Source organism: Chiloscyllium plagiosum, unplaced genomic scaffold, assembly GCF_037043375.1.
Source record: "Chiloscyllium plagiosum isolate Xiang-an unplaced genomic scaffold, Cpla_swu_hap1 HiC_scaffold_11, whole genome shotgun sequence".
Classification (NCBI taxonomy): Eukaryota; Metazoa; Chordata; class Chondrichthyes; order Orectolobiformes; family Hemiscylliidae; genus Chiloscyllium; species Chiloscyllium plagiosum.
In genome coordinates this window covers 12011728-12033135 of record NW_028270149.1, presented here as the reverse complement: position 1 = coordinate 12033135, position 21408 = coordinate 12011728, and the positions used below count along the sequence as shown (strand labels likewise).

Below are 21408 nucleotides of genomic sequence, written 5' to 3'. Positions count from 1 at the left end.
GTATCAATCCTCACCACTTGCCTTCCCATTTACTTTTGTATCATCTGCATGCTTGGCAAAAGTACATTCCATTTCCTCATCCAAGTCATTAATTTACATTGTAGATGACTGTGGCCCCAGCACCGCTCCCTCTTGCACTCCACTAGTTACAGACTGCCTCCTAAAAATGCCCCTCCTTGTCACAACTCTGTCATCTATTAGTTAGCTAACCTGCTAGTTATGCTCATATGCTACCCCGATTGCCATTACCTTGTTTAGTAGCCTAACATGTGGCGCCTTTTAAAACACCTTCTGAAAATCCAAATACATTAAATATACTATTTCCTATTTAGCCATCCTGCTTGCTATCTCATTAAAGAATTCTAGTAAATTTGTCGTAAATTCTCCCTCATGAAGCTATGCTGATTCTGCTTGGTCATATTGCATTCTTCTAAATTCTCTGCTTTTCTATTTCTATAATAGACTCTAACATTTCCCCAACAACAGATGTTGAACTAACTGGTTTATAGTTAGCTGCTTTTTGTCTTGTTCCATTTTTGAATACAAATGTTATGTTGGCAGTTTTGTAATCCTCTGGGAATTTTCCAGAATTTAAGGATTCTTGGAAGACTACTAACACTGCATCCATTATCTCTGTAGCTAGTTCTTTTAATATCTGAGGATGCATCCCATCGGAATCAGGGGACCTATCAGTTTTCAGCCCCATTAATTTTCCTAATATGGATTTTTAAGAAAATGTTTTGCATTTATTTCCTCTCCTTTGTTTGTAGCCATGGGGACTGGGGTGGACAAAGTCAGAAGTCACATTAGATAACCTGGTGTCATGTGACTTCTGACTTTTCCCCCTTGATTGATCTAGGATATTTGGTTGGCATGAACAAGTTTGGCCAAAGGGTCTATTTCCATGTTGTAAATCTCTATGACTCTATTTTGTACTTTTGGAATGCTATCAGAAGCAAATACAATGATGACTGATACAAAGTACTTACTAATCTCCTCCACCATTTCTGTTATTGCTTCCCCAGCCTCAAAGGGGCTAAAGGAAGGTAACAGAGATAAAATGAGGAGATATGAAAAGGAAGAAATCAATGTTGAATTTTACATCTGCCAACATGGATTTAAAACTTTTATTTCAAGAATAAGTTCTTCACCTCCAAAGATAAATAGTTTAAGGTTGGAACTGATTGTTGATAATATTAGTAAGCAAACACTTAAAATGTTTGTGCAACTATTAAGAGGCATCTGCCTGATCTTCATCCCATTTATTCTGAAAGAACAAAAAGGGGATAGGTTCAACATTGGACCAGGGGTCCACTCTGCAGGATTGCAACACTGTAACAGCAGTGCAGATAAAATCCTCCTCTATTTTGTTCCTAATATAAATGATTTAGAAATGAACACAATCTAAATATGAAGGAAAGTATGATCCCATTTAAAATCACAATTTGTTTTATTTACTACTATACATTATCTAAATAAAACTGGGGCAGTCCGTCTTAATATCACAAGATTAACAAAGTAAATCTCCCTAAACTCAACTAATCCAGAACCCGCAGAGCAATTACACAGCAGTAAACAACACTAATTCGACTCAAACGTTCTCCAAACAACTGAACATGCAATTCTTAAGTGCACTGAAGCCTACTTTCAGAATATGACAATGAATGATTTTGCAACAAAGCAGTGTGCTGTTTACATCGAATTACATGGAATTTACAGCACTGAAACAGACTATTCATTCCAACTGGTCCATACTAATGTCTATATGCTTCATGGAAGCTTTCTTTCACCTTGTTTTAGAATTAAAATTAGCATTAGAATTAGCCATTATTGTCACATATACTCAACGAGTATAGTGAAAAGTTTATACGGCTCTACTTATAATATCAACTTAATTAAAAAAGGTACCTAGGCAAAGCTTCTTTAGTTACAAGACCTTAGACAACAGAGAAATAAAATGTTCAGCATTGCAGAAATAAAAGTTTAGAACACCAGGCCATGCTGGCACCTAGCTTCCAGACTGTACCTTGCTTTGACTCCCATGCCGTCCTCCCTTGTATTCAACCACATTGCAATAAATATCCATGGTTTCCATCTTGACTATCCTATTGGGCAGTGCACTCCACATTGTCATCATTTTCTAAGGAAAGAAATTGCTTCGGAATTCTATAGTTCTTTGTTACTATCGCCCCAACATTTTTTTCCTGACAGTTGGAAACCTCTTCCCCACAACCAATAGGAAACTCTTCCCACGTGGCAATCAGTCTCTTTGAAATTCCTGGATTAGTTGAGTCGAGGGAGATTTACTTTGTTAATCTTGTGATATTAAGACTGACTGTCCCAGTTTTGTTTAAATTATAAATAGTAGGAAATGAAACACATGGTGATTTTCATAAAGAGCTGCAGGTGCCTCAAGATGTAAAACGAAAACAAAAATTGCTGGAGAAACTCAGCAGGTTTGGCAACATGTATGGAGAGAGAAACAGAGTTAACATTTTGAGTCAATTGAGTTTCTGAAGAAGAGTCACTGGACTCAAAATGTTAGCTCTGTTTCTCTCATCACTGATTGCTGGAGTTTCTCCAGCGATTTTTGTTTTCATAAAATTCATCGAATCTCTACAGTGTGGAAACAGGATATTCAATCCAAGAAGTCCACGCCAATCCTCTGAAGAGTAACTCACCGAATCCCATTCTCCTACCCTATTGCTCTTCATTTACCCCTAACTAATGCACCTAACTTATGCATCCCTGAACACCATGGGCAATTTAGCATGGAGGTCAACATTAGAGTGGTGCTGGAAAAGTATAGTAGGTCAGGCAGCATCCGAGGAGCAGGAAAATCGATGTTTCGGGCAAAAGTTTTGCCCATAACTTCGATTTTCCTGCTCCTTAGATGCTGCCTGACCTGCTGTGCTTTTCCAGATCCACTCTAATCTTGACTCAAATCTCCAGCATCTGCAGTACCCACTTTCACCTCGCAATTTAGTATGACCAATCCATCTAACCTGCACATCTTTGGATTGTGGGAGAAAACCGGAGTACACGGAGGAAACCCATGCAGACACAGAAAGAATGTGCAGACTCCGCACAGACAGTCACTTGAGGCTGGAATCAAACCTGGGCCCCTGGCGCTGTGAGGCAGCAGTGCTAACCACTGAGCCACCATGTTTGAAATTATGTTCTTTTAACAATTGAAAAGTAGAGTCCCAAACAGAGGGTTTGAGAGCTCAAAGCTGAGTCTCAATTCTTCCCTTTGGAGGTTCTGAGAAGATAATATTGACAAGTTCTGCCTGAAATTGGTTGGTGGTGGAGTACGCATCAGGTGCAATATCAACACATCCATGCCAGGAAGAAACAAATTGAAACCATCGCTACATTGAAGAAATGCAATTTCACTAGTCAACCAAAAAGGATAAAGAGAGCACATACCCCTGAACACTGTCACCTCATAATTCTCCTCCACAACCCTGACCTGGATATGTATCAACTAACCCCTTATCATTAACAAGGGATTAAGGGTTAGGACTCCCTTGTTAATGATAAGAGAGTACCTGATACATATCCTCCACTTCCTCGGAGTGGAATTGAGTCCAGACTCTCCACGATGTTACTGAATAGCAGAAAAAGCTCAAAGGGTTGAATGACCCACTCCTGCTCCTAACTTTTATATGACTTATCATTGGATCAAATTCTTGGAACTCCTTCCCTGAGAGCACTATGGTTGCACAGACACCACAGGGACAGCCTTGGTTCAAGATAAATGCCAACCATCAACTTTTGAAGAGAGGTGTGGTGCTACACTGATCATACCACCAAGCTAACCACCCAGGAACCTGCAGAAATTGTCCCATATACTCGAACAACATTTGAGGAATTTAAGGTTTGATTTGTTAGAATTAAATTTCTTAAAACTGGAGCTCAAAGTAATGATGACCATCAAACTACTGTGAGATGTTAAAACCCCAGCTGATTCACAATCATGCTTAGGGATAGTACTCTGCCATCTGACCCCGAAAAGTGAAATAAAAAGCAAAAGTGTTGGAAATACTCAGAACATCAGTGGAGAGAGAAACAGAGCTAATTGTCCCGATCAATGGCCTTTTGTCAAAACTTAGAAAATGTAGAAAGAAAGGAAAGTAAAGAGGAAAGAAAATCAGTTCTGTGCAGAGAGGAAGGCAGGCAAGATCAAATAATGAAAGGGATGAGATAAAGCAAAAGGGAAGGTACTGAAACAACTAAAGAAACAATGGATGGAAGCTGTAAATGGGAGAAGCAGAATTATTGACAGTTGTGACTGAAAATAAAAGGGGCAGTGATTATGTGTCTGAGGTGATTGAAATTAACATTATCTCCAGAAAAAGTGTCTAGTTTAAGGACAAGGTGCTGTTGGGTTTTATTGAGATAGTGTAAGAGGCTAGTAAGTATGGAGCCTGAGAAATGTGAATGCATCTGAGACCAGTTCCTGAAATATGCGAGCAATGTCGCTCACTGGTCTTCAAGGAGCAGTTCATTGGCACCTTCTCAAGAGCAATGAGGGACAGGTGGTAAATGCTGGTCATGCATGGGACATTCACATCCTGGAAATGAATTTAAACTCATAAGCATGAGCAGTAAGAACCAGCATTGTTGGCAACATCCCATTCCAAGAATGAATCTAAGCAACTGAGGGCAGACTGAGTGAGCCAGAGGGTGGGATGTGATTTTAAGCAGGCCTTGGAGAAATACCAGAAAACTCCCCATTTACCCAGTACTCTCAATACAACTGAATGTGTAAATGCTACACTGTGGCTTGGAGTTTTAGGCAAAAGAGAAGTCTAGTCTTTGAGGTTAAATTAAAAGCAGATGTAAGGCCTAGGGAGTTGTAGTAACATCAGTGTAAAGGTACCAAGAAACCCCTGTACTTTGCACCATTAAATGGGGAGGAAAAATTACAGCATGTGCATAAGTCTGGAACTTAATACAATGGCAGATCAAACTATTCAATTACGTTCACCTGGGTGACACTGCATTTTGGTGAGGTATGTGAGTTATCAACGAGGTCACAGATAAGACTAATCTGGATAGCGTCACTAGCTCAGGCCATAACTCAAACTTAATTCAGATGATAATTACCAGACCTGAAGCAATTACTCTGTAGATAACTGCGTCAACTGTTAGCTGCTCTTAGAATGATGGGTTGCAATCTTCTAGCACTCAACTCAGCACATGTTCTCACTGCAAGTGCTCACACCGTTAAGAACAGGACTTATCTAAACAAATAAAGTGACAAGAAGCAATGCTGCCACTGGTTAATGTAGCAGCACCTCATCGCAACAACTTAGTGCAAGGCAGATCCAGATAAGCCTCTGTGACACTCCAATCAAAGATGCTACGATTTATGAAATGTTCCAGTGTAACAGCAGACCTCTGATTAGCTCTGTGGCAGGAACCTGGTCCAACTTCAATCATTGAAAGAAAGTACTGGCATTTATCGAAGTCTGCCTGTACACAGTGATGTACACAGCATGCCTGCATCTCTTTTCCCAGTTTATAAGCTATGTTTTCTTTCACATCTTGTCATGGAGATTGAGGAGGTCTCACTCAGACTGCACCGGTTGGAAAATATTTTGATAGGGTAAGTCTGGACCATTAAAAATCCAATCGATGACCAATGCTTTGTCAGGCTGATGGAAAATGTCCATCGATGTTTTAATTGATGGGTGAGTGGGTAACACAGCTAACTTTGAGCCAGGAGGTGGCAGGTTCAAACCCCCACGCCGTAGACTCATAAACATAATCCAGTCTGACGCTGCCAAGGGGACAGCACTGAGGGAACAGCAGCACTGTCAGAGGCATAGTGCACAGGATGAGACATTAACCCAAGGTTCCATCTGCTGTCTCCACTGGGCTGTGAGAAAGCTTGTAGCAAGCACACCCACTTGAAGATGAACCCAGGAGTTCTTCCCTTGAGGTAAGCCCCTAAGCAAGGCAACTTGCTTGGTGGGATCTTGCTGTGCTGTCATCTGTTGCTGCAATGGTGATGACATTTCAAAGGCACCTTGAAAGTGCTTTGTAAATTATTGCTTTTAATGATTGAGGTTGAGTTGGTCTTGGTTTTGGCTTGAAGGTTGGACAGTTTCCTGCTTGTCCTGCGGGTTAGCTCTACCCAAGCGAAAGATGGAGTTTCTAAAGGAGCTGGTCCCACAATGTTGGTTAACCCTTTCAGGTCCCACGTATCTTAGACAACGCTGACCACTTCCAACCCAGGAAGGAGTTGAAGGCCCTGTGAGAAAAGATTTATTCCAAGGGTTTGTAGATCTTTAGCTCCGCAGAGAATTTAGAGACACCAGCATAATCATCTTCAGGGCAGAGATGGGTTCAAATGAAATTTAGTAGATGTAAAAAAAATTTTAAAATTCTGGAAATACTCTGGTGGCACTTATGGAGAGAGAATTGGAGTTAATATTTCAGAGCAACAAACTTCCTTTGGTAGATCCTCTGGTGCTGAATAATAAAATTAATGCAAAATACTGTGGGTGCTGGGAAGTCTGAAAATAAACATACAGTATAAAGCAGAAAATGCTAATTCTGTTTTTCTTTCCACAAATACTTCCCGATCATTATTTCCAGCATTTCTCTTTTTTGTTTTAATTTCTGATGTGCAGCATCCAATGGTGTTTTGCAGTTCATAAAACCGTGTTCAAAATGACAAAGGGTCTTGATAGAGTAAATAAGGAGAAACTGTTTCCACTGACAGACAGGTCGGTAACTAGAAGACATGGTTTAAGGTGATTGACAAAATGCAAGGTGACATGTGGGAAAAATATTTTATGCAGCAAGTTGTTATGATGTGTGACACATTGCCTGAAAGGATGGTAAAAACAGATTCACATGTAATGTTCCAAATAAAATCAAATAAAAGCTGTAAGATAAAATGTTTGCAGAACAATGGCAAAAGAAATAAATTAATAAAGTAATTGGGTAGCTCTTTCAAAGGGCTAGCATGGGCGGTGATAGGCCAAGTGGCCTTGTTTTGTGCTATTTATTTATCAGGCAAATAATTAACTTTACAAGTCAAAATGATAATTGGTGGTTTTCTCTCTCCCAGAACTGCTATGTCTTTCCAGCACATTCTATTTCAGTTTAGTTAAAACGCTAACTGGTTATCAATGGGAAGGCAGCAAGTGTCTGTAATGGCCCCATTGAGTTTTGCTTATTTACAGCTGCATTGGCAAATACCTTAGCAACTGTGACACAGGCACTAGTCCAAGTGTGGAGATTATGGAGGGATTTCCATACTGTCTGCCAGGGGAAAGGTCATTGTAAGAATGCTACTCAGTTGCCTCCTCCTAGTGGCTGAAGAACTCCTCCATAAGTCTCATGTGGCTCTGACTCAAGAGGCACAATGGACATGATTTCCAGTGTGTGACTAATCCAGGAACAGTGCAGGGAACAGCACCAGCCTCGGTACAGGGTCTTCTTCAATCTCACAAAGACCTTCGACTCTGCTGTCAACTGTGAGGGATTCCGGAATACTCTCCTCAAGTTCAGCTGTCTGTGGAAATTCTTCACAGTTCTCCACCTGCCTCACAATGATACATAAGCCCTGATCCTCACCAATGGACACAGCACAGACTCAATACCCAAAGTGGGGCCAAGCAGGGCCGCGTTACCACACCAACTACCTTCATCATTAGAACACTCCACCCCATCTCCTGAAGCTCCCTGCCAGAGTGGAGCTAACCAGCAGGTACAAACTGTAATCTATTCAATCTTCAGGCCAGAATCAAGACCAGCCCAACTTCAGTCATTGAGCTGCAGCACACAGACAATGCATGAAGAGGCTGAGCTACAAATCTTCTTTGACTGTGGTGTATGAGAGAATGGGTCTCAGATGAAATATCTGGAAAACATGGGTTCTCTGTCAGCCCATTCCTGCCACACTGCATTGTCCCTGACAGTGAGATGCTAGACAACAGTGATCATTTCCCATACCTCAGGAGCTTCCTCTCAGTACTAACAGGCACTGACGATGAAATCTAACATTGATTTAACCTGATTCATTCCTCCCATAAGCCCTTCCTCATTCCTGAAGAAGGGCTTATGCCCGAAACGTCGTTTCTCCTGCTCCTTCGATGCTGCCTGACCTGCTGCGCTTTTCCAGCAACACATTTATCAGCCCTTTTTCATTCCTCCCATTGACCAACCAAGTCGTACCCTCTACCTGTCTTCACCTATCCCCACTTCACCACCCTGCCCCCGCCACTCACTTTATCTGCAGCTCCCCCTACCCCAGTCCTGAAGAAAGGTTACACCCGAAACGTTGACTTCTCCAGCTCCTGATGCTGCCTAGCTTGCTGTGTTCTTCCAGCCTCCTGCCTGTCTCCAGTACAGTCTTCAGCCTACTGACGGGCAGAGTCTTCAAAGTCTGAGACCCAAACCCAACACTAAGCTCATTGTCTATGGAGGGACCCCCCCACCCCGCAACTCCTGTAAGCATCAGAAACATGGACCATGCACAGCAGAATGCCTCAAATCCCTGGAGACTTTATTACCACCACTACCTTTGCAAAATACTGTAAATCCACTGGCAGGATGGGTTGTACCAATGTGAGTATCTTCTACCAGGCTAATGTCCCCAGTACTGAGGCATTAGTCTCACATGACCGACTGCGATGGGTGTGCTACATCATCTGCATGCCCGACACAAGACTCCCGAAACAAGTGCTTGACTCCGACCTCCATAATGGTAGGTGATCACTGGGAGAGATGAGGAAATACCACCGTGGAAGCCTTCCAAATGCAACATCTCCACAGACACATGGGAATCACTTGCCCCTGGGACACACAAACCAGAGAAGGAGCATTGGCTAGGATGCCAAGTGTAAGCATGTGGGGGCCAAGTATAAACAGTGGAAAGAGCATAAGCAGAGGCCAGAGCATCCCACCAACCAGGCTCAACAAATACCACCCCCTACCCCCGCACCTCTACTGACCTTGACCTGTGCCAGAGTCCGCAGCTCCAGGACTGAACTATTCAGCCATCACACAACCCCACCCAGAGCACCTTCCCCACCCTTGGAAGAAGTTGGGATATTCATTGACCTTAGATTAAGATAAATTAAGATAAATGCTTGGCACAACATCATGGGCTGAAGGGCCTGTACTATGCCGTACTGTTCTATGTTGTCTGTTCTAAGAAGACTGGAGAAGATGCAAAACCGATTCTTGCAGGGAACTGACCATGACGTTGAGGTGGCTACAGGATGACATCAAACGGAGAGCTTGTACATACCAGGAGAGCCTGAATAGCCTCAAGAGAAGGGAAGGCTGAGGGGCAATCTGTAGAGTTCATTAGAATTCTGAAAAAGGTTTAATCATATAGATATCGAGATGTTTTTACTTGTATAAGGGAGACCAAAACTAGGAGCCATAAATTTAACAATCAACCCAACAGAGAATTCAACAGAAACCTTTCAGCCAGAGAGAGGTTAGAATGTAGAAATCATTACCAGATGGCGCAGTTGAGACAAATAACAGAGATGTGTTTAAAGAAAGACTGGATAGACACATGAAGCACAAAGGAATATGTTAACAGGATGAGAATAATTGATTTACAATGGGTATAAGCACCAACAGAGAGTAGGTGGGCTGAAAAGCCTGAGTGTGTTATCTCAGTGAGTGAACATGAAGGGAATTGCTCAGTTATGCTCTGGTATTGGATGTATTGTATGGGATGGCTCTTGTCAGGTAGTGGTAGTATCTCTACCTCTGAGCCATGAAGCCTGGGTTCAAATCCCACCTGCTCCAACCTGTATAATAACACCTCTGATCTGCGGGATGGTTAGCTCAGTTGGCTGGATGGCTGGTTTGCAATACAGAGTGATACCAGAAGCGAGAGTTTAATTCCTGCAGCAGTTGAGGTTACTGTGAAGGACTCTCCTTCTCAACCTCTGCCCCTTACCTGGTGACCCTCAGGTTAAACCGCTACTAGTCATCTCTGTCTAAAGAGAGAGTATGACTATGGTCTAGTAAGACTATGGTGACTCTACCTTTAATAACATCGTTGAACATGTGGATCAGGGGAAGCATTGAACGTTTCTTGTGGTATAGTGGTAGTGTCCCTAACTCTTAGCCAGGAGTCCTGAATTCATAACCCAAAATTGCTGGAGAAACTCAGCAGGTCTGGCTGCATCAGTGGAGTGAAAACAGAGTTAACATTTCAGGTCCAGTGACCCTTCTTCAGAATGCTTTAGTATTCTGGATTCAAAACATGAAATCTGTTTCTCTTACACAGATGCTGCCAGACCTACTGAGGTTCCCCAGCAATTGCAGATTTCCAGCCTCTATAGTCCTTGGATGTAGGTTTGTTCTCTGAGCTGGAAGGTTCATTTCCAGATGTTTTGTTACCCTACTAGGTAACATCTTCAGTGGGCCTCAGGCAAAGCAATGCTTTCTATTTATATGTTTGGGTTTCTTTAGGTTGGTGGAGTCACTTCCTGTTCCCTTTCTCAGGGGGTGGTAGATGGGGTCTAACTCAATGTGTTTGTTGATAGAGTTCCGGTTGAATGCCATGCTTCTAGGAATTCTCGTGCGTGTCTTTGTTTGCCTTGTTCTAGAATGGATGTGTTGTCCCAGTCAAAGTGGTGTCCTTCCTCATCCGTATCCAAACATATAAATAGAAAGGAGGAATTTTCAGCATTGCTTCACCTGAGGCCCACTGAAGATGATACCTAGTAAGGTAACGAAACATCTAGAAATGAAACTTCCAGCTCAGCGAGCAAACCTACATCCAAAACCTCAGCCTGAGCTACAAATCTTCTCACAACTCTATCGTCCTTTTTGTTTTGTTTAGACTCCAGCTCAAGTTCTGCCTGCTCCAAAGGAGTGTAATAGCATTCTGAACACATGGATCAGGATAATTATGGAATGGTGTGGTTGGACACATGCCATCTCTCATGCGGTTGAAATGCCAGGGAGAAAAGATCTCCGTGACACTTCTCATTCATTACCACATCCCTGTGCACTCGGAGCTGCTGAAGGAGATTTCTTTTCATCCCCTCTTGTGTTCCTGCAAAATATTTAAACTGAGGTATAGTTCTGACCCTCACTCTGGCATTGGATGATGACCTGGTAAATCTTTGCAAATAGCTGGTTGGGTCTTCCTGTTTGTCAGTGAAGGGGGTGTGAGTGCTCTGTTGATAGCTCTTGCCTCTCTGTCATCTGAAACCGGACAGTTTCAAGTCGGCAGCAATATTAGTAACAGATACGTCGAGCTTATAAATAAATAGCAGGCCAGATCCAAGCCTGAAGTTAGGCATACAGCCATTGAGTCAGTGATACTGCAAAAACAGAATTCAAGATGTAAAGATCCAAAGAATAATTGGAACACTGTATGCAATTCCCATCTACAAAGAGCTCCAAATATAGTTGACAATACTGAAACAGACTAATGCATTTGATTCAAAAATTAGTTACAACATTTTTGTTTTGAATTGTACATTTGCTTTTGCAATGTGTTGTCCACATCCAAATTGTTGAAATTTGCATATAACAGATATAGTTATTCAGCATTGGTACCAATTCCTCTTTCTATACCTGAATTCAGAAAACTATTAATTGTGAAATACACAGCCTACGCACCCCAACCCTTGCCAACCTTCAATGCCACTGCAGGATCACAATGTACTTCCCTCTCAAGAGTCCACAATTAATTGATGGAAAAGTCTGACATAGCAGGAGGACTAAAATACGACAGTTGCTTAAAGGGTTTGTCATATTCCCTGTGTATACCACAAACCCTGATTACATTCCTAGCAACTCCTTCCCCTTTAACATAGCAAGATTGTGATGGTAGTTGCAGAAGGGAATAGACTGCCTTTATACTCACATAGAAGCAGGAATAGGCCATTCAGCCCAGAGAGCCTGTTCCATTACTCAATGAGATCATGGATGATCTGTGGCCCATTCCTCTTAATAACTTTGCTTCTTAAAATGTAGAAATCAACGCAGGCCAAAAGAGTGGTCAAGAAGGCATACTGCAAAAACAGATGGGGTACTGAGCACAAGAGTTGGCAGGACATGTTACAGCTGTAGAAGACTTTGGTTCAGCCACACTTGGAATACTGAGCATTGTTCTAGTTGCCATATTACCAGAAGGATGTGGATGCTTTGGAGAGGGTGCAGAGGAGGTTCACCAGGATGTTGCCTGGTATAGAGGGCACTAGCTACAAAGAAAGGTTGAGTAGATTAAGATTATTTTTATTAGAAAGGCAGAGGTTGAGGGGGAACCTGATTGAGATCTACAAAATCATGAGAGGTGTAGACTGGGTGGATAGCAAGAAGCTTTTTCCCAGAGTCGGGGACTCAATTATTAGGGGTCATGAGTTCAAAGTGAGAGGGGAAAGGTTTAAGGGAGATATGTGTGGAAATTTCTTCACGCAGAGCATAGTGGGTGCCTGGAATGCGATGCCATCGGAAGTGGTAGAGGCCAGCAAGATAGTGTCATTTAAGACAGATACATGAATGGGCAGGGAGCAGAGGGATACAGATCCTTAGAAAATAGGTGACAGGTTTAGGTAGAGGATCTGGATTGGCGCTGATGTTCCTGTGCTGGAATTTTCTTTATTCATTGTATTATCAGATGGCGTAGTTGAGTTAAGAAATCTACGTCTCAGATTTAAAACTTACAATTGATCTAGCAACCATTGCTGCTTGTGGAAGAGAATTCCAAACCTCTACCACCCTTTGTGTGTCAAAGTGCATCCTAACATCTCTCCTGAACGGTCTGGCCCTAATTCTCAGACTGTATCCCTAGTTCTAGAATCCTCGACCAATAGAAATAATTTATCTTTATCTACCCTCTCTTTTCCTGTTAATATCTTGAAGACTTCCATCCGATCATCCCTTAACCTTCTGAATTCTAAAGAAAATATGTCTAGTTTGTATAATCTCTCCTCATAATTTAACCTCTGAAGTCCATGGATTATTCTTGTACTCCCTCGTTGGCCAACGTAATCTTCCTAATCTGGTGCCCAGATCTGCTCAGAGTACACCAAGTGGTGTCTAACCAGGGTTTTGCATAACTGCAGCATAACTTCTGAATTCTGGTACTCCTGTCCTCTTGATATAAAAGCCAGCATTCCATTAGCTTTCCTAACTATTTTCTCTTTCATGATTGCTATTTGTCTTTGACACTCCAACTCTACACAAAGGACGTATGCAGCAACTTCATATTATCAGTCACACTGAAGACAGTCCTAGAATACCTCAAAGTGACCCAAACTGCTTCTCAGCCAATAAAGAACTCTTCTGAATTGTGGTCACCATTGCAATGCAGGAAATCACTGTGCACGCTGCAAGACCACATCGAGTCAAATTGGTTCATGTTAAAACTGTCTGTTTTTTTTCAGTTTATGAAGGGAATAAATGCCCGCCCAAAATCCCTCACTCTTTGTCAAGATTGTGCGTTGTGGAATCTACTTCTGTTCCCCTTAAAGTTAAGACAAGCTCTTGATTTAACATTTTATATAAAAGGTGACCTCGACAACAGCACAGCAGTCCCTCAGTACTGCACTCGGCACATCTGCTTTCACAATGAAGACCAGGTTTCTGGCTTACTGAACCAGTCATCTTCTAACTCAGCAGTAAGAGTTTGCCACCAGGCAGGTCATGAGTGACAGTTACAATATTAGATTAGATTAATTACAGTGTAGAAACAGGCCCTTCGGCCCAACAAGTCCACACTGACCCGCCGAAGCGTAACCCACCCAGACCCATTCCCTTACATTCATCCCTTCACCTAACACTACGGGCAATTTAGCGTGGCCAATTCACCTAACCTGCAAATTTTTGGATTGTGGGATGAAACCGGAACAAACCCACGCAGACACAGGGAGAACATGCAAACTCCATACAGAGAGTCGCCTGAGGCGGGAATTGAACCTGGGTCTCAGGCGCTGTGAAGTAGCAGTGCTAGCCACCGTGCCACCATGCCACCCAAACCTACATGGGGTAGTGTTGACCCTTGCTGCTGTTCTTGGTTCAAGCATGTCCACTAAAACATTCCAAAACCTTCTCTAAATCAGACAGTACAACATTAGGTAAAATAGCCTCGACTGTTATGCGTTCAAAAGTGAGAACAGTACATATCGTAAATTCCATTGTTGAAATGTGTTTGCGTACTAGGAAACAGTTTGGAATGTTCTAGACTTTCTGGCATTCATCCTCCTTGTTTTTCCCATCAGAATGTTTTCCACAATGGGTCATGATGTTTCCAGTTACCAAAGCCCTGAGCTCTGGAATTTCCTTCCTCAACCTCCCCTCTTCTCTCACTCTCTTCTCCACCATTCAGAATCTGACTGCTTTTATTGAACTTTTAGCTACCTTGCCCTGATGTCTCTTTATGTAGCTTAATGTCAACATTTGTCTGAACATGCTCCTGTGAAATGTGCCTTTGATTGATTCTTCACCACATTAAAGGTGCTATGTGAATGCAAGATGATACAGTTGTAGATTTTTTTTGAGTTATCATTATCCATATTGATCTCTGCAGGCAGGGATGATCAATAATTAAAATGGTCAGTGACAGAGAATCATATATTTTCACAGGCAGCCATATTATAACATCATTGACCTGTTGGTGTGGTTGATCAAATGAAGTGAGTCATGGCACATGTATTAAAAGTACCAGTCTAGGAGGCATCAACAGACATTTTGTCTGTTAAACAGGCAACTCCTCTTTTTCATTCAGAAATCCAAACCACTCAATCACTGACATCTTCATGAAAAAGTGTTGGTCAGTTTTGTTGGAGCAGGGCCTCTCCATGCTCCCAGCTTGCAGTCCCACTTGCAAGTGATGACAACTAATCAATAACCAGCCCAGGGATTTGGAATCTTCGCCATATATCAACATGGGTTACTATCTGAGGTGCCAAGACTGATGAAGTTTCCAGAGCGGAGCAAAAGAGATTGAGCTGCCATGTCCAATAGCAGAATGGCTTGTTCTAATTCCCAGCCCATGTTCACTCCACCTTGACAAAAGAGTGAACAGAGATGGAGGCCACTGGCCCCACTGTCTTTGTGCTGGCTCTTTGAAAGAGCTGTTCAATTATTCCCTCTCCTAGGTATTCTATCCCCCAAATTCTGCCAATCTCCCCTTTTCCAGTGTGCATCCAATTCTCTTTTGATCTGCTTCAGGCAGACTTACAGGCAATCCAAATGGTAACATCAAGTCAGAATGTGACTATCAATCAAACAGAAAACTGTTTCTCAGGCGTTTAAAAAGAAATGTGTCCCTTTAAGGACCATTGTGCCATCAGGGACTTCCAGACATTTCCTGTCCTGTGTCTCTAAAATCATTTCAAAGAGATTGTCAGTGGCATGCTGTTGAAACAATATAGCGCCATCACTCGGGTTTAAGTGCACCACTCAGATGAAGCCTTTGGGATCTCTTAAAGCAGAAAGACCTCAGGAACATGGTGTGGTGCTATTGTGAAAAACCTCTCTGTCCCAAGCAGTAAAACCCAGCACACTAACATCATAAAATTTCAAAATGACCTGCCTTTTATGTTGCGTCAGGCAACTCTGACACAATATTCCATCATGGTTGATAGCAGCAAATCAAATAGACCAATGTTTAGTTAATCATGCAGTAACTGCAATTAGACTTAGATATCTCAGGTCCAGATGCACACAAGGTGGACAAAGCAAATACGTCTGGTTCTGTCGCTCACGCTTCCTGGAGCAGGTCAGTAGTCTGTCACAGGACGCTAAAGTTTGCCAGGCGTCACTCTGCAACAAGTATGACTGACCAGGAGACTCTCCCAATTTGACCATCCATGTATTGGAAAGATTTAGATTCTAAATTGGCTGCATTATGGACACACCTTCGATGGTCATTAAGTCCCGGGATGGGAATTCAACCTGAAACTTCTGGAGAAAAGGTAGAGATGCTGCCTACTGCACATACCATCCTCCAACTGAAATTTCTACTCAACATGTTCAGATGCATATATCTGCGCACATGCTTGTGTTTAAAAGACAAAACTTTTGTTGCTGCCTCCTAGACTGGCACTTTTAATACATGTACATGAGTGTCAAAGGGATCAAGGGTTACTGGGAGAAAGCGGGAGAATGGGGTTGAGAAACCTATCAGCCATGATTGAATGGTGGAGCAGATCGATGGGCTGAATGGCTGAATTTATGCTCCTATGTTTTATAATCTTATGGTCTTATATCAGCAGCCACGGCTGTCCACATAAAACATACTGCATTATTTATTATTCACACATTTTCGGGAACAGTAAACTGCATTCCACTAGACATTGGCACTTGTTCATAGGATTGCCGCTGTGTTCAAGCTTTGAGATACATGTCAGATGTCACTAAAATAGAATCAATTGAGTCAAATTACTTTAGATAAACAGACAGAAGACAGAAACAGACGTAGTAAGTACAGAAATTAACCCAATGATTAATAATTGATCTTGCAAGCAACCTGCATAGTTGAACATTAACACAACCCCTCTGTTTGAAATCACAAAGTCTAGTGATGTTGTTGGGATTTTGTTTTTGGCTGCTGTCGCTGTGTTCCACTCTTAGGCAGACCTCAGTGAGAGCACAAAGACCCATGTGCAAAAATGTCAAAGAATCCACCATGTTTTATAATTAGAAAGTTCAAAGGTCAATTTTTTGCCAAAGACAAGGGGTGTGAGCAAGTCCTTCTGAAACAGGAATCATTTTCCATTAAAATAAAAACTCAGGTTACACTTTTGTTGTGATCTGAATGCCTTTCACACCATCGGATTGAGTGAGGTTCCAACATAATTTGACATTATGGACAGGATCGTACACCCTAAACAAAGGTGATCTGTTCCTGGTCAGGCTTTACGTTCATGTGCAACAGCTGTACCAGATACAATCTTATTAAAGTTGCCTACCAGTTCTGTAAATCTCCCCTCTTAACACCGATTTGCCAAAAAGGGATTTATATTAAATCTGAGACACAAACTGCCCTATACTGTTACAAGTACTCTCACAAGACAGACAGAATGGCTGTGATTTCCTGGAGAACGAACATTCCACTGAATATTATTTTGTTTGAAGAATAAGGTAACCATTAACTAATCATGTGTGTGCGGGGCTAAAGGTTATTGGTTTTTAAAACACAGGTCCCTTGTGAATCATCTGGATGTATAACGTCTCGAAACAGAAAGTTGACTCATGCCTCCTTAATGCAAAGCTTTTTCATATGGTATTGGACCAAATTAGGTCCATGCACATACATATTTATTCTAAATCATCTTTGTCTTTAGTGTAGCTGATCTGTGTTGCACTACCCATTGGAAGTGAGTTTGCAAAAACATGCAGGCTTCAAAAAGAAATTCTAATTTTATGAATCTTTACCAAAATGGAACTAAAAACCTTTGAGATTCATTGCCACGCTAACCATAGAGACGGTACACTCGTAACCTTAATGAATGGTTGCATAGTGTGACCAGCTGGACAGAAGAACAATATAAACATAACTTCACCATTCCCTAATCCCATTTTACATCATCAAAGACCAAATTCATATGCACCATTAAATCACCGTGGACCAAATACCTAATGCTATTACAACAATGAGGGTTAAATAGTCATTGCCCCTCATCCAATGAGAGGACTGCAGTTAAACTACAACTTGGCCAATTTAGAGTGGACACATTGAGACAAAGTCAACAATTGCAGGACAATACAACATTACTACTAAGACATTTACTGCCAAAATACTGACAGGAATCAGATGCACAGTCAATAGACCACAAAAGATTGGTACATGTCATCACTGAATCAAAAACAATGTAACATACTCTAATCATAGGCCTCTCAAGCACCAGCACACAATGACACTAAGTCAACAAACATTGGGCATCTACTACTACTTTGCTAGACTACCAAAGATCAAACAGATGTTCATTATTTACTTGCTAGAGTCTGAATGACCGCCACTTGACTGTTAGGACACAGGCAAAACACACTTCACTAGACCACCAGTGATAATGGGCACATGTACCTATAAAATCACTCTAAACAAAAACAAGAGGCAATATCAAGCCATGGAGCACGGGCAAGTAACAATAGAATCGGATTAAAGGAACAACTACCTTGGGAACATTCTCAAGCACCACTCACTAAATGGTGGCACATTGGTAGAATCTACAAAATGTTTTCACTCCCAATTTTGTCACTCAGAAAATGGCCATTTGGCCCGTTGATCGTCTGCTATACACACACAGGCACACATGCGCGCGCGCGCGCACACACACACACACATGTGCCACATTGGATCATTGCACCTCCAGAAGGATACAAGTAAACCATCCCCATTCATCTTAAAGAGACAGCTCACTTTAGATGTTCATAGATCTGGCCAAATTGAGATTTCTCTCAATGGATTCAGTCTGGTCCACTTTAGAGAAAGCTGTTTGGTTTCTAAGTACAATTATCCCAAACCTAACCTGGATATTGTTGTTTAATATAAATTCTACACTTTAACCCTTTAAGAAGCAAAGAATTTGTTGAATCCCACCTCCCCCTTTGATCATAAGAGATTATCTTTATGTTATGACAGGTCCTACAAGTGAGCACAGTGCATGGACCTAGACATGTTTTTCAATGCAGCTTAGCAGCACTGAGAATATTACATGGAAAGGTTGTACCCAACATACATTTAAAAAAAACCTGAGACTTCAGTCTTACTCTCACAAAACTACAACGTAGCTTTTTTTCCCCAGCGGGAAGCAAAAAAAAGGGACAAATTTCTTGTGTCCTGAAAGTTTTCAAGCACCCCCTATGTAATATCATGTAAGTCTACCAAGATGATGTATTGAATGATCAAGCATTGCAATTTTATAACTCGCACCGGGAGGGTATAGCTTTAAGCACCTAACATTTTCCACACAAATATGTATATATATATATATATTAAAAATGTGTGTGTTTGTGTCGGATGCTGACCTCAAAGGCCTGACAGTCACTCGTTAATTGGAAACATCTATTGACTTTCCCCGCAGGAATCTCCAGGCTACAACTTAAGTCAGTCAGTGTCATGGGGGCACTAGGTGTCTCTGGTGCGTTATATTCACCAAAGCTCTGGCAAGAAAAATAAAACACATCACAAAGCAAAGCTCCCAGCGAAAATAAAAATCAGTGTGGGCAAAATACAGACTCGCACTGACGCCAACGTGGATCTGCTTTGACAGAGGTGAGAAAAAAAAGGGCTGCAGTACAAACAGCGTTTCACAATGATAGCGACTGAGGAAGGCACTGGTAGCAGTGAAGCCTGTAGGAAAAGGGATGAAGCAACCTTATTCATAACAAAGGCTTAAAACACACACACACACACAGACCTACCACGATTGCTCCAATTCCCAGTCTCTAAAGAAGTCAAACTCGAAAAGGTCCATCGCAGTTCTGCTGGTCAGGTCCCTGGAACTAGTATCCCTGACAGCAGTGGGCTTGACAGAACATACGATTGTTCTTGTTAACTGTAACCCGTACTGTACGTGCTGGCTGGGCTGGCTCTCACAGTGAGAGAATGCTGGCTCTTTGAGCCTGCCTTTAGATGTGCAAGGCAGACTGAACATTACACAGAGTGGGGTGGAGCTATAGGCAGCAAGAAGCCATGACATGGAGCCAGCATGCTATCAGCTCAGGATCTGGCACAGAGAAAACACACAGACACACTCACACAGACAAACAAACACACACTCACACACAGACAAACACACACACAGACAAACAAACACACACAGACAAACACACACAGACAAACACACACACACAGACATACATACACACACACAAACACATACAAACACACAATCACTCACAAACACACACTCACACAAACACACAGATAAACACATACACACAGACAAACGCACACAGACACACACACACAGACAAACAAACATTCAGACAAACAAACACACTCAGACAAACACACACAGGCAAACACACACTCAGACAAACACACACACAGACAGACACACACTCAGACACACACAGGCAAACACACACATACAGGCACACACACACACACGACAAACACACAAACACAAACACACTCAGGCAAACACACACAGACAAACACACACACACACTCAGACAAATACACACACCAGGCAAATACACACAGGCAAACACACACACAGTCAGACAAACATACACGCTCAGACAAACACACACACACAGATAAATACACATACTCAGACAAACACACACTCAAACACACACAGTGACACACACTCAGACAAACACACACACAGACAAACACACACAGATAGACACACACTCAGACAAACACACACACACATACTCAGACAAACACACACACAGACAAACACACATACTCAAGACAAACACACACAAACACATGCGCAGTCAGACAAACACACACACAGTCGAACACACACATACACACAGTCAAACACACACACCCACAAACATACACTCACACAGACATACACAGAGAATTAGAAATAACAGCTAAACTCCAAAATGCTGACAAAAAAAATACAGCTGATGGAAGAGATGGCAGGCACTGAGTAGATTCTCCCTACCAAATTTTCCTTTTTATGAATCAACTTTTTACTTAGTATTGTCTTGTGTCAATAAGACATAGAGCCATAAGATATCGGAGCAAAAGCAGGCCATTCAACCCTTCAGTCCACTGCCATTCGATGGGATCAGGGCTGATCTGATAGTAGTCAGCTCCATCATCCTACCTTCTTCTTGATTCTCTTACTGATTGACAATCTGTCCATCACAGCCTTGAATATACTGAATGACCCAACCTCAACAGCCCTCTGTGGTAAGGTCCCTCCACTCCCCCTGCTATTGCCTCCCTGGGATGGCAGCAGGTTAATTGCCCGGCCTGTGCCCCCGTCCAAACAGGACTTCCCAAAGCAGGGGGTTGAGGCAGCAGTGGGGTCACAAGTGACAGAACATTGAGACCATGAAGGAATATTGTCCAAGTGGGAATGCACCTGCTCAAACAGATCCCTTCCCCCACTCAGCTGCCTCCACCCTCTCAATTCTCATTGGAAGCTCATGTCAATTCTCAAAGGAGGGAGACAAATGTTTGGGAATCATTGTGTTTGAAGGCATCACAAATATAGGACAATCCATTGGATAGTGTGCATGGAGCGCAGGCTGTGAGACCTCAGTCAATTCACATTTTATTCCTGATGAAGGGCTTTTGCCCGAAACGTTGATTTTCCTGCTCCTCGGATGTTGCCTGACCTGCTGTGCTTTTACTGCACTACTCTGATCTAAACTTCCAGGAGTCCACACAGTTGAAAGATTCCCAGTACAGTGGTGGGTCAGTGGGAGTGTGAACCGCTGCCAGACAACATTAGCCAGATATGCCACTTGAGTGAGTTG

The 21408-nt window shown here is 42.2% G+C and overlaps 1 protein-coding gene across 4 annotated transcripts in view; it reads right to left on the bottom strand.

The window, feature by feature from the left end:
- Positions 1–19674, bottom strand: part of aff2 (ALF transcription elongation factor 2) — a 540071-nt gene extending 520397 nt beyond the window's left edge. For 2 of the 4 annotated variants that reach the window (XM_087991860.1, XM_043705172.2), the window contains exon 1: positions 19375–19664. Coding sequence is in view for 3 of the 4 variants with exons in the window: in XM_043705172.2 (XP_043561107.2) it covers positions 19375–19652 (278 nt within the window). In the remaining variant the exon portion in view is untranslated. Of the gene's footprint in view, positions 1–19374 lie in introns of all 4 variants that reach the window. The other 2 variants (XM_087991859.1, XM_043705171.2) reach the window with 2 other exon arrangements.
- Positions 19675–21408: the final 1734 nt, after the last annotated feature.